The sequence below is a fragment of the Sander lucioperca genome, chromosome 4 (genome assembly GCF_008315115.2).
Source record: "Sander lucioperca isolate FBNREF2018 chromosome 4, SLUC_FBN_1.2, whole genome shotgun sequence".
Taxonomy (NCBI): Eukaryota; Metazoa; Chordata; class Actinopteri; order Perciformes; family Percidae; genus Sander; species Sander lucioperca.
The window spans coordinates 802,596-819,055 of NC_050176.1; the positions used below are offsets into that span (position 1 = coordinate 802,596).

The window sequence follows — 16,460 nt, forward strand, 5'->3', positions numbered from 1 at the left end:
ATATGAAAACTTATATATGTTCATAGTAGTCAAATGTTTATGTCTACCATGTTCAACTTTGTTGTCCTTGGTTTTTGTTTTTTAGCCGTATGTGTAATTTGTGTATGTACTTTGAGAGCAACAAAAAGCCAGAGTCAAATTCACTGTATGTGTTCACACTGACTTGGCCATTAAACTGATTGTGATGGAAGTTATGATAAGAGCTTAACATAATGTTGCTGTTAGATCAGCTACTCCAAGTATGTCATATAAGATCTTTCAGAAGAAGGTAAAAAGGTAAAAGTAAAGCTTTTTATTTTTTACTTTCCGGACTGTTTTGTGTTCAATCATTTATTGTTCAATTGAGAAAAAAACTTCTGTCACCGATTAAGATCAAGATTAGACTGCCAAAGTATTTATTTATCATGGAATCTTTAATAGGAACACACAACATTTTTGTAGATATAAAAATAATGTATTGTTTTCAAGTTGTCATAACGCATACAAAACGTATGAACGTACGTAAGGTTGTAAAACATATGTATTTGGTATGTACCACTTGAAATGTATCCCAACATTAAAAAAAATACCAAATTGTGGCTAACTCAGGAACAATACTGCTCTCATTTAGTTTTTACACTGTGCTCTCTCTTTGTATACTTTCCTTTTTTATTTCATTCCATTTTATTTCATCTCTATCTTATTTTTAATAATGTTAATCTGTATTTTTATTTTTAACCAAAAGCCCTACTAGGGACAAGTGAATTAGCTTTAGCTAAAAACACTATGATGCATACATCAGATGACTGTTTAAGCTTATCTGTATTTTTGTATCTGTCCCTATCTTAAACCTTTAAAAATAAATGTATGTATTTTGTAAGTGTTTTGTTGGTGATAAGTTGTTCTATCTATAACTCTTTTCTTGTCATTGTGTTTTGCTTTTGCATTGTTTCTTTTCTTTTGGAGAGGAAGTGTAGCTTACAAAGCACTGTTCGTGTCCCACCCGGTAGCAAAAGAAGAGAAACTTAGTGTGTTATTCAATCTATTCTGTCTCTCTAATGCGTTACCGTTTTTTTTTTTTATATGCATATATGCAAACGCATGGGTGAGAATAGTTTTGCATTTAGACACAGGCCATGTAAAAACAAGCTTAATTTCATGCTGAACTGATGTTTGACATAAGATGATAGGCACACTGCCAGAGGGTTGTTCACAATTCATCCACACACTAACCAGAGCCAGAGTAAAGCTCTTTTGAGGGTGATTACTTAACATACTGAGTTAAGCTGTTCAGAGCTTCATCCTTTGTCTGCTAAAGCAAAGCAAAAAGTTCAACTGCAATCAAATGAGGCCAAGTCGAATAGAAGGGAAGCCATTAACAACTGAGAGGGAAACATGCTCATCACTGTTGAAAATGTGGAAACTTGATTATTTTTTTTTTTTTGCATTACACAAAATTGATTATAATTGTCTGACTACACTGTAGCCTATTATATTTTGTATAATATGTTTGTATCATTTAATTATTGTGAAATAATCATTAGTTTAAATTGCGAATCACAGCATTATGGTATTTTAGTTCTTTTCCACACGTCGTTTGGTGATTGGCAGATATTATTTTTAGTTTTAACAGTAGTGTATTTCCAACATGAACAGAAGGAAACCACGTCAGAAGAACTGCGACATCTAGTCTAATGTTTGCTTTCTGCGTGGACAACATCACGTCTGTGCAGCGAAACAAAACGAAAATCGCTTAAATTAAATGATAAATTAGACCATAGTTTGTTTGGCAGTGTCTGGTAAAACGCATATATGTCTACCAGAGATTTATAATAAGCAACAGGCCAATACTTCTTTATCCTGTAAGTGATGGAAGCGCTAAATAAACTCAAGTGCAAACTAACCCAGGTGTCACAAAAGCTCCAATCAAGCCTGTACCAGTGGAGCTAATGTCAGACTCTATGGCTAACACACGGGTTGTGACAGCGGCTCCGTCTATTACCTGTAGGCCTAGGCTATTTGAAGCGGCCCTGTGAGCTGTCAGCGGCTCCGTCTATTACCTGTACGCCTAGGCTATTTGAAGCGGCCATGTAAGCTGTCAGCGGCTCCGTCTATTACCTGTAGGCCTAGGCTATTTGAAGCGGCCCTGTGAGCTGTCAGCGGCTCCGTCTATTACCTGTAGGCCTAGGCTATTTGAAGCGGCCCTGTGAGCTGTCAGTGGCTCCGTGTATTACCTGTACGCCTAGGCTATTTGAAGCGGCCCTGTAAGGTCTCAGCGGCTCCGTCTATTACCTGTACGCCTAGGCTATTTGAAGCGGCCCTGTAAGCTGCCTAGACAAGACTAGCACTCTCTTTGATAAATGAAGTCATTTGAACAGTGTGCTAACGGTCTGATAGCCTGCCCCGGCCCGCGATCCTAATTACTCCGCTCGAGCTAATTGACAGCGGGCCTACAGCTCGCGATCTCGACCCCGTCCCCTCTCTGTACAGCGCGCTCCTCGTGCCCTCCTCTTCTTTCTCACGCGATCGTTTAATGTGATAGGTGCTCATCTGAGCATGAGATGAATAGACAGAGAGAGAAAGAAAGAGAGAGGCTTGGTTCGCGGCCCTTTTATAGCTGCAGTAGCTCCAGTTGTACTAAAACTAATGATTGAACAAACCACCAGCTGAAATAGTGCGGCCGGAGGGTCTCAGGTTGAAAAAAACGGACCGACTGGGGAGGGGACTCGCGTGGTCCGCATTGATGGATTTGGCTTTTTCATGACGTGCAAATGAAATGAGATTAGTATTGTGGTCAATGTAATATGCTGCTAATCTGATTTCTAATGAAGGACTGTTGGCTAAACATGAGGTCATTCAAGTTTAAATGTGGAAAAGATGCGACACCAATCGTGTTGCTCTTGCATGTGGATTAATTTCAAACCGCAGAAAAAGGACTAGGGCTTTTCAAGTCCTTCACTGAGATGTTTAAAATCCAGTTAGCCTAGTTCTAATTACGATCTTTTCAGTTGTGAAAACTGTTCTAGTAGTCTAGTGACGTGAGAGAGATGTCAAAGCATTACAGGACAATTGACACAACTCTAACTAGGTCAAATGACCATTTGCCAAAAGATGTGCAAAATCAGTTATAATGCTTAAATTCCCCGTTTTCATGAAGTGTTTTCGTTATTTAGTCTAACCCCGGCCATGAGCTGGAGTTCTCTTTTTTTAATTCCTTTTTTTCAAAACCTGATTGAACACTATGAGCAGGTCTTGGCTCCTTTTACGCACACGGATCTATTTTGCCATAAGCTTATTACAGGAGGTCAGCAAGTCGGCCCAGCCACGTGTTTTCAACTATGGTAAGAAATTATGAAGAAATAATACACCTCTCTTAGAAGGCATTAGCATGTTCATCCACAAAGCCAAACACGAGAGAGAGAGAGAGAGAGAGAGAGAGAGAGAGAGAGAGAGAGAGAGAGAGAGAGAGAGAGAGAGAGAGAGAGAGAGAGAGAGAGAGAGAGAGAGAGAGAGAGAGAGAGAGAGAGAGAGAGAGAGAGAGAGAGAGAGAGAGAGAGAGAGAGAGAGGTCCTACATGAGACTACAGGTCCTACATGACTGAGAGGGGGCATTCACAAAATTCACTTCTGGGAGACTTCATTTAGTTTTAGCAATGTGTGTCCCCTATAACGAAAATATGCCTTCGAAATTCTAAAGAAAAACGGGGCTCTGATAGTTTTTTCAGCGAGTTTGTAACCATGTGATACTTTTTCTCCCATTGCTTTTCGGTTCCCCCTTATTTGACGTAGTAACGTTTCCTCTTTGGGAGAGCAGGCTCGGGCTGAAGCGCAGGGGAAAGGTCCCCGCTTTTCAGCCCCTTTGTGCCGGGCTGACGAGTACGTCCTGACAGGGGTTAACGTACCGTGAAGAGGTTAAACAAACGGACATTCCCGTAAGAAATTAACAGCGGTGGTCTCGGGTTTTAACCAGATATTAAACTCACCTGATTAGTTTAAAAATGTTTATACAAATTCAATTTAGCCTATCATCGCTGATGTGAATTATAATAATAGGCTATGGTATTTTTTTAAAATTCCAACTGGATTTTATGATTTTGATTATATTATTCATTAAGGGCATTTGTGTCTGAATTTATTTGTATATATATATATATATATATATATATATATATATATATATATATATATATATATATATATATATATATATATCTTTTTTAAACTTAGAATTATTATGATTTGTAGGTTTACCTTATGCTTGATTTTTTTGTCAGGGCTATCATAGTAAGTAGACTACATGAATGAATACCATTAATAATTTGAGATCTGCCTGTTTTGTCAGACAAACAAATGCTAATGTTAGACTCTTTCCTGCATCATTCTACAGTGAGTTCTGTATAGGTACATACATAACATTTCCTTCCCATAAACTCCATTTGAACATCATTTGATGTACTTACACCATTGCCTATCCATGTCATCCAATGTATGTGGAATAAATAGGACATGTGGTAAAAATTCTTGAACTTTAACATTTGACTGGAGATAAAATAAAGGTCTGGCCCTTCCATTCACAGACTTTAAAATGTCCTTGTGCTACATCAAGACTGACCATAAAACAAACTCTTCAAATGAGTGGCCCACTGACACAAATACATGAGGAAGAATGATCAAGAAACTAGGTTACAGCAGGCTCTGAATGCATTCTTAATAATGAGAGATAAACATGCACATCATAGACCGAGCAAACAGATGTGGAAGAAAAGTGGCATTAAAAGCATTTCTTAAATGTATGTTGTTTCATTATGTGTTCATTATGTTTTCCTTATGCCTTTCAGGTGCAGCAACACCAATGAAGTTTGTCTCGAGAAGGAAAACAATGTTCTTTTGGATACAAATGTGAGTGTGCTGACTTAAAATCCCGACACAGCGGGAGTGAATTTAAAAAGCCCAAAGTCCTTTGAGTCCTGAGTCGAAAATCTCTTCCAAGCCGTCCTCATTGTGAAGCTTGCACTGGTATGGAGCTAAAAAAGCCTGGCTAAGGCCTGGCATTTGTAGGCTATATGCTGTTGCCTTGTACTGAGAGGAAAGAGAACGGCAGAGATTATGGGCAATTAAAGCCCACTTTATGCTGGTCTGCTGGCGTCACAAAGTCTGGCCAAGAATGCTCACCTCGGCTAATACTATCAATGAGAACAAACTCTGCAGCATCAACTTATTATGTACAGTGAATTATTAATGCTAGAGCTAGCACGATCCGGCTAAACTGGCTTGCCAGTTAAGGAGAGCAAGTATGCATCGAGATTTTGTTAGAATGGTGAATAGTTAAATAGTGCAAGATTTGTCATAATCCTAAACGGTGAGAAGAGATGACAAGGCTTCTTCAGGCTAACATTATTAATAATATTATTAGACAAATCACATTTCTGTGGGTTTACACAGAGACATAGAGGAACCATTTTACTTTTATTACAGTTCTGAATTAGTGACACAATCTGCTTTGCTCAACGTCCAGCTTGCAGTTAGCTTGCCAGCAGAGTATGATCTGAGAGTAATGACAGCTTATGGAATTATTGCTGTTTTGGCTGCTTTCGAACCGGCATGGTGCATAAACTGCTCTGATGATGAATAACTGCTGGAAATGCATTTGATGTATGACCCTAAGGTGCATTGCACTCTGTTGACCATTAGAGGGCCCTCTCACAAACCCAAGACGATGTCTGTTAATACTGTAGGTACAGTGGCAGCTCTCAGATCTGTGTGATGTTACAAGTCTCAGTGGGTCAAATTTTGTCAGCTTCATTAATATTTAGGTGCATTTTATTTGTTGGTGCCACAATTATCTCATTGCAGAATAAACAATATATATATATATATAAAAAAATAAATGTGTTAACTGTATTCATACCTGTGCGTGAGTGTGTGCATCGCCTCAAATATGAGTCAGCTGAGGTCACTATACTTCACTGAGTCACTATGAAGACCTCTTAATGTAAAGAGAGCTGTGAAATGCCCCAGAGGAGATGCATGCCTTCCTGTCTCTGCCTGCCTGCCTGTCTCACTGCCTCCAGTGTAATGAACTGGGTCAAATGGTCTCCACTTTCATTGACTGTAAACCCTACTGAGAGATACTGAGAGCGGTAGACTCCAGAGCCATTAAAGTCACACTTGAGGGAGTAATGGCTATCATAAAATGGTGATTAGACTAATGATTACATTAATTTCAACATTATAAACAGAGGTAATAAGACTTAATAATGATAATCAAATCAAATGTCTCCGTTATTTGAAGCAAGAATGTATTGCATTTCAAACTAAGAAATGCAGTAAAAAAAAAAAAAAAAAATATATATATATATATATATATATATATATATATATATATATATATATATATACAAATCTGCGTGAGTATCTTTACTTAATTTAGGTCTCATTCTTGTTACTTTTGGAACAAAAGATCATCTAAACAGAACAAAATGGAAATGAGTATGGCTGCCAACATGAGAACTCGAAAATGTTCAATGTTGTTCTTGTGCAAGATCTTTTGAAGCATATAATGTGTAGTCAATTTGCTTTTCAAAAAAACCATCCAATTTGGCCTCGCTGCCACCTCACAGAGGACTTGTATTTTCTCTTGGATAACAGCACAAACTGTAACACAGTGTCTGCTGCTTACAGGCCTGGCTCCACCGAGGGCTGGAAAACACTCACCGACGCTAACTGGAGGAACATGCTCAATTTGATGCAGCTGTCTCCCAGAGCACACGCTGATGATGTGATTTTGTGAAAGTGTATTTCAGAGCTGCGGTGGCATGGAGGGGGCTGTGGAGCAGGCCAGATAAAGCAAAGGGCACGCCAGGCTGGATAAGGATCATAGGAGGAAGAGAGAGAGGAGAGTGAAAAGTGAGAGAGGAAAGTGAGAGAGAGGCCTCTGGGTCTGGGCTGTCGGCCCCCAGAGCAGGGGGGGCTCACCGGGGTGCCACATCGTTCAGACGGCCTGGTGTACACACAGAAACCTGATCTAATGTGGAGTTTTGACACACAAACGTAACTTTTCATAAAGAAACACCATCAAAGAGTTAGTACATGTACTCAAGTGCTGTACTTAATTTTGAGGTACGTGTACTTCACTTGTGTATTTCCATGTTATGCTACTTTATACTTTAACTCTACTTCATTTCAGATAGATATATATATAACTTTTTACTCCACTACAGTCATGTAACAGACTTTACGTTACTTTACAGATTGAGATTTTAAATAAAAAGCATAAGTCTTTAAAAGCTTATAGAAGACAGCTGTTCCAGTCCTTTCTGACTCGTAACCCCTTGCAAAAAAAAAAAAGTTGTTGTGATGTATAAAAGTTGGAGAAATTTCCCCTCTAAACTTCTTAGATGGTTTTCATTTAAATAGCAGTTTGAGGCCAAAGAAGGGAGAAAATATCAACTATTTTACAAAAAAACAGCAAAGATTAGAGAAAAGTGCAAACAATTAATACATTTCTGTGTAGCAGAATTTTGCATTTTCTTTGTTCCTCACATTAATTATCTCACTACCCCTCAGATTTGAGTCCCTTTGGAGGGGTCGGAACCATTGGACTAAACTAAACTGAAGTGTATATAAAGTAGTTAGAACTAGCAACACCTTTTACCAGCTACAACATGCTTACACATCAATATAATTATTTAATTAATGCTATATCAGTCACAGAAGCCACGTTTCTGCAGAATGAGTACTTTTATTTTTGATACTTTTGCTGCTGATAATACAACTGTGACTTAATTAGGACTGTTTGTGGAGTATGTTTATATTTGGGTATTGGTACTTTTACTTAAGTAAATATTTGGAGTACTTCTTCCACCACTAAGTGAGAAATGCAGTAGAATGCTGTGCTGTTTGCTCCAGAAAGAAACGTGACAAAGGGCCACTGATGTTAGATTTAGAATAAATCTGAAAACACCAAGCAAGCATGAAAGGCTGTCAGACCATTTGCTTGGATGAAATTAAAAAAAATAATTTAAGATTTTTTATTAATTTTAGCCAACCACATTACACCATCTGAGAGCAATGAATCAGAAAAGTTCAAGTTTAGCAGAAAATGTTGTTATACTTTCCCCAAAATTATCTTCTTTGCTGCAATTTTAGTCAGCTAAAATGTGACTTTGGGATTATTTGTGAGTTATTAACAGATATAACCTCAAAGAGATTTTGTCATTAGGCTACTATTTTTTTGTATATTTGTAGATGTACTAAAATGTAGCCTATTAGTGTGTTTTATAAAAAAAATTTAAGTTGTTGGTATTTTTCCCTACAACTCGTTAAAGTTCTGTATTGAATGGTAATTAGAAAATAAATATGAAATACAAAAAAAAAAAATTATTTGAATGCAACTGAGCCTAATTGTTAAAATTTCTAGATATTAAATAACTATAAGTGTGTATAATTACTTTCCGGCAACTGTCTGTTGCACTCGCGGGAGAACAGCGGGCTTCTTGGCCTCATGGGGAAGACAACGAGACCCAAACAGAGTTAAAGGCGCATCAACCAACGAGATATTAAGTCTCTTTATTGAGCGGGATATTACACGACAGGTGCAAGACTCAGCTCTTCAACACACGGCTCATGTTACTGTTGTCTGCGTGAGTGTTAAGGTGGAAGAGCAACATGACCGCTGATCCTCTGTCAAAGGGTAAGTCTGGCCTCAGGGAGGGAGGGATAGAGAGAGAGGGGGAGGGGAGAAGGAGAGAGAGAGAGAGAGAAAGAGAGAGAGAGAGAGAGATGCTGGAGTTAAAGGTCAGCGCCGCTGACTCCATTGAGGGAAATAAAAAGCTCAAATGTCTTGCCATTTCAGCGAAAAGGGTAAAGACGCCCGTCAGCACTCATTTAAATGTTTCAGATGATCTAATAGTGATAAGATTACCTTAATCTGTCCGATGAGGGCTGCAGACAGTTGAAACATATTTTTACCTTTTAATCAGAGAACTCTTTTGGTCCCGTATAAAAATATTATAACTTTATTTGGATGTAGGCCTACATGGACTCATTTTTAAAGATGTTATTTGCTGCTTTGTGGCGAATTTTCCGAGCAACTAAAGGCCTGTTGCTCGAAGTCAAATGGAAATATCAAGTAGCCTATATAATAATGATTTAAAAAAGAAAAGAAAAACAAGATAATGACACAGTACATGAACTTCTGCATATTGTTGCACTATTTGTTTTCAGTGTACATTATGAAAAAGCAGAACATTACCTAAAATAATTAGACTTAAACAATCCTGCGCTGAAACATGCAGGCCATTACAACAACTCTGTATAATTCTGCAAAGCAGGTCTAAATCCCGAGCTAAAGGAGGACATGTGTAGACTTAATTAAACCACGCAGCGCTCAGTTGCAGACAAACAGGCCTATTATTAAGGGTATTTGAGCCATTATGCAAAGTTTTGATAACCTTTGACAGCAGCCGCGTCTCCAAGACGCAGCGTATCACATGCCATTGCCAAGCCATGCATGGCTCAATACGTAGCCTGCATGAGGTCGACCACATCATGCCACTGGGAGCCACCAATGAAATATTGTTAAAGGCCTACTGTATGTCTGTACAGTAGGCTATATACATACTGGAAACTGTCATCCAAACTTGGAGCCTTTAATATTTAAAATGATGGAAACACAGGTAGCCTCGGTTTTTGCTGCAGTAATAGTAATGGCATAAAGGAGCAAATAGGCTATTATCAGCGCACGAACGCACGCGCACGCACGCACACACACACACACACACACACACACACACACGCACGCACAGTCCTTCCCTGCCAGTTTATAGCTGACTGTGAGCCTTCCTATCCTATGTCAGAGTGGACGGGGGGGATTCTACCCTGGCGGATCTTTATTTTGATTTGCACTCTAATTGACCCAAATAAAGGCTGTTGTACCACGAACAGAGGTTTTCTCCTGGCTACGTACGTGGCCTCGAGGGGACGGGCCTGCACGTGAACACACAGCGGCTGACGCAGAGAGACAGTAATTCTCCTTTCCTTGGAAAACCCCATTTGCTATTGTGCTCGTCCAATCGCTGGATGCCGTCGGTTGGTTAAGCGTTTGACTTGACGTTTCACTGTAGCCTACTACTGCTTCCGTCTCCCTGTCTCCCTCTCCTCCCGCTGGCACCGAGGAGATCCCCGTCCCGTGTCTGCCATGACTCCACATCCGATCAAAGCGTAAACGCAGCGACGCTTGAAATGACTGCTTGGACTTTCGGCTGCCTTAACGCACAAGCAACACAGGATCCGCTCGGTTTTGCGTAAAAGCACCGTAAAATCGAGAAAACATGCAGAAGAAGCTGACGGACAACCAGACTCCCACTTCATCGAAAGCGTCGTCGTTTTTTATCGAGAACATACTGGGAAAAGGACGGAATAGGCATGAGTCGACGTCGGACAGGAGTCACGGGGAAGCTGGTGTGGATACGGTCTCCACAGAGACCAGAGTCCTGAGCACACATCAAGCCGAGGCGAGCGCTCCAGCGCCTGATGCCTCCGGCTCCACAGCTCGGTCCCCGTCCAGAGACTCGCCGTTGCAGTGGTACCGCGGGGGGGCTGTCTTCAACTTCAAAGCTTTGGAAACACCACAGAGTGAGTAGAGAGTCGCTGTTAGGCGTCCTGAATATAGATGATTGATTTCCCGAAAAAATGCAATGCAAAAAAAAAATTAAGCTGTGGGCATCTTAGCCTATATGTCCAACTTAATACACAGAACTCAGACAGTAGACAGTTTGTTGCAGCCATCGCGGTCAGTGTTAGCAGGGGTGTCATATACTGGTGTACGCAGTTTACCATCATTTGTTAAATTGCTTATATTGCTAAAAAGATGAACCGTGAAATGCATGGAGTATCACGACAGAGTCTGAAAGTTAAAAAAAGAACATTACACCTGCTTATTGCGCGGTCTCTGGTTCTAAGTCACATGTATGCAGCTTATTTACAACAATACATCATGACTGTTTGGTGGTATTATTCACGTGGTATATTTGCGTAGATTTATTAAAGCGGCAGAACGATAGGGAGTTAATATAAGCCAGCTTTGGGCGTCAGATGTTGCTTCTCGCTTCATTAAATAAAACCAACAACCAACAAGTAACCAGCTAACCAAACTCTTTTAAAGACTAGCGTGCACTTGGTTTCTAATGCGTGTCAACATTTAGAAAATATTTTATCGATCTGTTAATCACACTAAGACCGAATGTTTTAACATGTCAAATCACCATACGCGCATTCCTCCTCTACTCTGTCATGGTTGCTTGTCATCGAGAGATCCGTGTCTCGGTCTGAAGATTACGCACGTGGATTACGCACAAATGCCCAAAATAAAACCTAAAACAGACGCGCAGTAGCACTGCACGTCAACATGACGCTTTTACGCACATTCAGTGTCATTTATGCCACTCACGCGCGCCCTCGCATCAAAACAAAGTGCCCTTCCGTTTGGAGTGTACAGTCAGATACTGATACTGATTTTACAATTCCATCCTTACCAATGCCAATGTCCACACAGTAAATTGGTAACTTTTTGGATAGCATTATTAAGTTATACACTGCTAAGATCTTGTCAGATTGTTATCTATTTATTATGCTCTCATCTGTATCGCAGTCGGGCCTGACACAATCTACACACATGGATCATGTGCAATCAAATCAAAACGCCTAGCTTTGCCCATGCGCACCCCTGCTTTGTGGAATTGGATGAACTGCAAAACACACATCAAAGTTTCCCAATATTTCTTGTAAGTGCAAATGTCAGATAATGTTTGATCTCTTCCAACTTGTTTCCGTCCTTTTTGGTGGACTGTATTATTTCGCCATGCTTCAAAACAGAGAATATTTTTTATTTTATTTTAAGGTCAACAATGTCAGAAAGCTGGGCTGCGAAAGTCACTCATGTTCCTGTTCGTTCTCCTCTCAGGTCCAAGAGATAATGCCAGTTCAGACGACCACTGCTGCTCCATATCGACCAGTGACAGGTGCTCCCCCGCAGTGTCTGAACCCATAACGGAGGGCAGCGACGAAGCCGACCGGAAAACAAGCGACAGCCATCTGACCGACGACAACGAGGACGCGCACAACGGCTGTGACGCACGGTCGGAGCAAGACGCATCCTCGGACCCGAACTCCATCCGGAAGAAGAAGACTCGGACCGTGTTCAGCCGCAGTCAGGTGTTTCAGCTGGAGTCCACCTTCGATGTGAAGCGGTACCTGAGCAGCTCGGAGAGAGCGGGTCTGGCGGCGTCTCTCCACCTGACAGAGACTCAGGTGAAGATCTGGTTCCAGAACCGGAGGAATAAATGGAAGAGACAGCTGGCGGCGGACCTTGAGGCTGCACATATCCCACACTCCACCCAGCGGATTGTCAGGGTCCCCATCTTGTATCATGAGGGGCCCGCACCCACTGCAGCGCTGGGTTTTAACCTGAACGGACATCCACTTTCTCCACCCGTCGCGGGGTTCTCCAGCTCCATCAACTACCCTCTGTCCTCGTTTGCTCACTCCATGAGCATGTTAAGATCGCAGATGACCGGCTTGGTGTAAAGACTGTCGGAGACTAATATTAAACTGTTTATAACATGAATTCACCCTGTTCAATACTGAGTCGTGCAATAACCCACAATGCCGCAGAAAACTGTTGACTGCATCCAAAGATAAGAGCCGCGGAGACATTAATGAAAACACACAGCGATAAATAATCTGTATCTATTGTCTGTGCTCCTGTCACAGAATAAACAGACATGGCAAGGCCGAGAGCAAGGGAGGCCGAAACTGTTTATGTACCCTACTGTATGTTTGAATACACACGTATTTTTGCAAACTTTTATATTTAAAGCTACACATTTTTCCAACTTTGTCACTTTTTCACATAATAGATGAATAAAAAAACAAGCACACAATTGTCTGCATGTCTGTTGTTTATATACTGAGCTCAAATGTGTCTTCCTCTGTCAATCATAAGGGTCCCAGAGAAGTGTTTAGAGAATAAAGTGAAGCCATGTGTGCTGTGACACAACGCTTAAAGCAGCAAACTGTATATGTATTTTTCGTAAATGACAGTGAACCTTTTATAGCCTACACTTGAAGTTGCTGCTATAGACTCTATTATGACTATTCAAGCTCGTCTTGCTTCCATGCCAGCTGAGCATCTACTTCATTAAATAATCTTTGTAAAAATAAATAATAAAAAAAAAACATTATTTTTGCCATAAATATAGGCAAAATAATCGCGTATAAAAATGCATTGGACAGGCAAGTCATTTATAACAAATGCCCGGAAGTCAGCAAGTCGTGTCCTTGGGTTAATTGGAGAACGTTTTAATGTATATGACAAAATAAGTCAAAACGCCACGTGAGAACGTGTTGTTTCCGAATGCATAACATACATATTACTTTATTAACACGTTTCGGAGTTTCCAACCCGTTGTGGATAAAAAAAAAAAAAAGTTTGCCCAACGTTAAAACACATGGGCGGTTAAGACAGGTGCTACACAAAATTTAAAAAAATAATAATAAAAAGGGCTAAAATTGTATTAACAGAACCACGAGGTAAGAGTGATCTAAATTACATTTACCCGCTTTAAATGAACAACATATATGACTAGGTAGTCTATGGACTATAAATAGGCCTACAGTAAATAATTCCAATAAAGAAAGGACCATTTTGTGAATGCAACATGTTGTAAATGTGAAAAGCAACTATTTGTGTTGGTATATTTTCAATATAATACTTTTTATTTTAATATGTAGCTACTTCAAATGCAGAAAGCCCAACTCAGAGAAATAATATTACTCAATTCTAAACCAGAGTAGTGCTTTTGGAAAATGCTAAAAATCACATACACACACACACACACACACACACACACACACACAAAGCAATGCCACTAATAATAATTTGATTCACTTTTAAGATTTTTTCATGTTTGGGACACCCACATCTGAGTCGAATTAAGCAGCCTGGCCGAACTTCAGAAAGAGAGAGCAGGCTAATCAAAACCACCATCGATTGTGCATCATGGTCTCATAACGCACATACAGTACTATGGTGTGAAATAACAGTGACATTAAAGTCTTTATTTCCCTGAGGGACCCCTGCAGGGCTCCGGAGGATCAAGGGGGTGAGTGGAGGAGAGGGGAGGGGGAGGGGCCCTCCCCTCTCATCCCATCCCCTCGCTGTCATTGGTCAATGTACGCTCCTCTGGACCAATCAACGAGGACAACGCGCGCTCCATCCGGTGTGTGCAGTAACGGTAGAAGCAGAGCATCTGCATCCCCGGCAGTGTCTGCTCAGTGGCTGCTGCTATGGTGCGTAGAGCATCGAGACGTTAGTGGTCATATTAACGTCCCGGGTTAGAGTGAACGGCGAGTAGAGTCGCGGAAGTAAACAACAAAGGACTGAAGCTTTGGAGAATATGAACAAAGTGGACGCACCATGCCGACCCGTCGCCTCTCTGAAATTCACTATTGACAGCATCCTCAATCTCAAGACAAGCGGGAGGAACTGTGACAGTTGTCACCCCGCCGGACTGCGGGATGATTCGGCCACGGCGATGCTTAAAGACGGTTTCCAGAGCCAGCACGAGGAGCACGTAGCCCAGCAGCGGCGTGACCCGGGTAGCAGGCTTAACGAAAATGGTAAGAGGTGTTTGTTTGGTGAATGTGTAGCTGCGTACAGAGACCTTCTGACATCTGGGTTCACCATTACGCAACACACTCACTCACCAGATGGTCTTACAATGTCTAATGTAGCAGCACAGTTGAGACGTAACCGCAGCGTGGTAAACGATGTGTCATTTTGTTCGCAGAGTTGATCACAGACTGCAACGGAGCGACGGATTCGGTGATCATCAGCCGCGGAGACCCGAAGACAGCGGCGGAGGTGCGCTTCGAGAGCGGGGACAGCAGCTGCGACGACAGCAGCTCCACCACCACGGCCACGGACACCCAGAAAGGAGGCAGTCCTGCCAAGAAGAGCAAAATGATAACGAAAAAGAAGACGCGCACTATTTTTTCCAAGAGACAGATTTTCCAGTTGGAGTCTACCTTCGACATGAAACGCTATCTGAGCAGCGCGGAGCGCGCCTGCCTCGCCAGTTCCCTCCAGCTCACGGAGACCCAGGTGAAAATCTGGTTTCAGAACCGCAGGAATAAATTGAAACGGCAAATCTCGACCGAAATCGACGGACCTGTTACCGATTTCCCTGAGACTGGAAAGCCCGTGGTGGTGGGGCAGCTGCCGGCCTTGTACAAAGAGAGTAGCCTTCTGGGGAGATGCCTGCTTCCCATGCCTCTGCCCGTTGTGTACCCAGGGAGTAGCACGCCTTACCTCTGCTTCACAAACGCCAGCAAGTACTTCAGCCTGTATGACGGGGACGTATGATGCTTTCATTCATTCCCTACGTGAAAGAGACACTTTTTGGTGGTCTGTTGCCAAGTTTCAAGCATTTAAGGTGTTTAGATGGTGGGCCGGAGCTGCGGCCTTACTGTTTATCAAGACTGCAAGTACAACGGCAGAGGAGTAGTTACATATCACTTACAAAATAAGATGGATCGGTATTATTTATTTTTCAGTCAAAGCTATGAGTTTTCTATGGAGCTGATTGACACTAAACCTGCTAGAGTAACACAGCCTTTTTTTTTTTTTAGGAAATAGCAGGCTAAGCTAATGATAGCCCGAGGGGGGCCTAAAACACGTATCAGTCTCAACATTTTATTGTTTACATGACATGGCATTTTTATTATTATTATTATTATTAATAATATTATTATAATTATTATTATCATCATCGACAACAGCATTTCCAGCAGCCTACGTCACCAAAGAAATTACTATAGCCTATCTATTTGCATGCATTTCCTGTATTATAATGAATTTTGAATTACTGAAATTATCTATGTATTTAATGAATGTAATTAACATTTTATTCTATGTTTCACGCATGTCTATTTTTTTCTGAGCATCCTACTATTCTTACTTTATTCCACGTTTCTCTATAGGCTCATTACACCATTTACTGAAACTGTTATTAAAACATCTTCATTCAAAAAAAGGAAATTTTACAGAATTCATTCACTATTTCGAACTGATTTTTTTTTTTTTGTATTTCAGACAGATGAGGAGGATACAATGTATGTTCAGTCAGTTTATTAATGACGGTTTGGTTATTTTTTTGTGTGTTTTTGTAATCTCAGCAAATTACCACATGGATTTTAAAGATAAAAAATATGTTGCACAATATTAAGTGAAAGTAAAAAACATAAACACCACACTTTTCTTTCCTGCAAAACTCCAGGCCTCAACATGTTTTAACCACAGCATGTACTCGGTTTTAAATTGGGAGCAAAGCAGTTTGCATAAATGGTATAAAACGTGAATAAATTCAGAATCACTTACCAAATCCATTACTAACATCTTGATATTATAAGTAGAAACAACAA

The 16,460-nt window shown here is 40.8% G+C and overlaps 2 protein-coding genes across 2 annotated transcripts; both read left to right on the forward strand.

Annotated features, from left to right (window-relative positions):
• The first annotated feature begins 9,841 nt into the window (after window positions 1-9,841).
• Window positions 9,842-12,919, forward strand: LOC116045772 (homeobox protein HMX1-like). The gene is made up of 2 exons (XM_031293620.2): window positions 9,842-10,613; window positions 11,941-12,919. The coding sequence occupies exons 1-2, from the start codon at window positions 10,310-10,312 to the stop codon at window positions 12,561-12,563; spliced, it is 927 nt and encodes a 308-aa protein (XP_031149480.1). The 5' UTR covers window positions 9,842-10,309; the 3' UTR covers window positions 12,564-12,919.
• Window positions 12,920-14,266: 1,347 nt separating this feature from the next.
• hmx4 (H6 family homeobox 4) lies at window positions 14,267-16,091 on the forward strand. Its single transcript, XM_031293621.2, has 2 exons — window positions 14,267-14,657; window positions 14,828-16,091. Exons 1-2 carry the CDS (start codon window positions 14,435-14,437, stop codon window positions 15,400-15,402), a joined length of 798 nt encoding a protein of 265 aa, XP_031149481.1. The 5' UTR covers window positions 14,267-14,434; the 3' UTR covers window positions 15,403-16,091.
• Window positions 16,092-16,460: the final 369 nt, after the last annotated feature.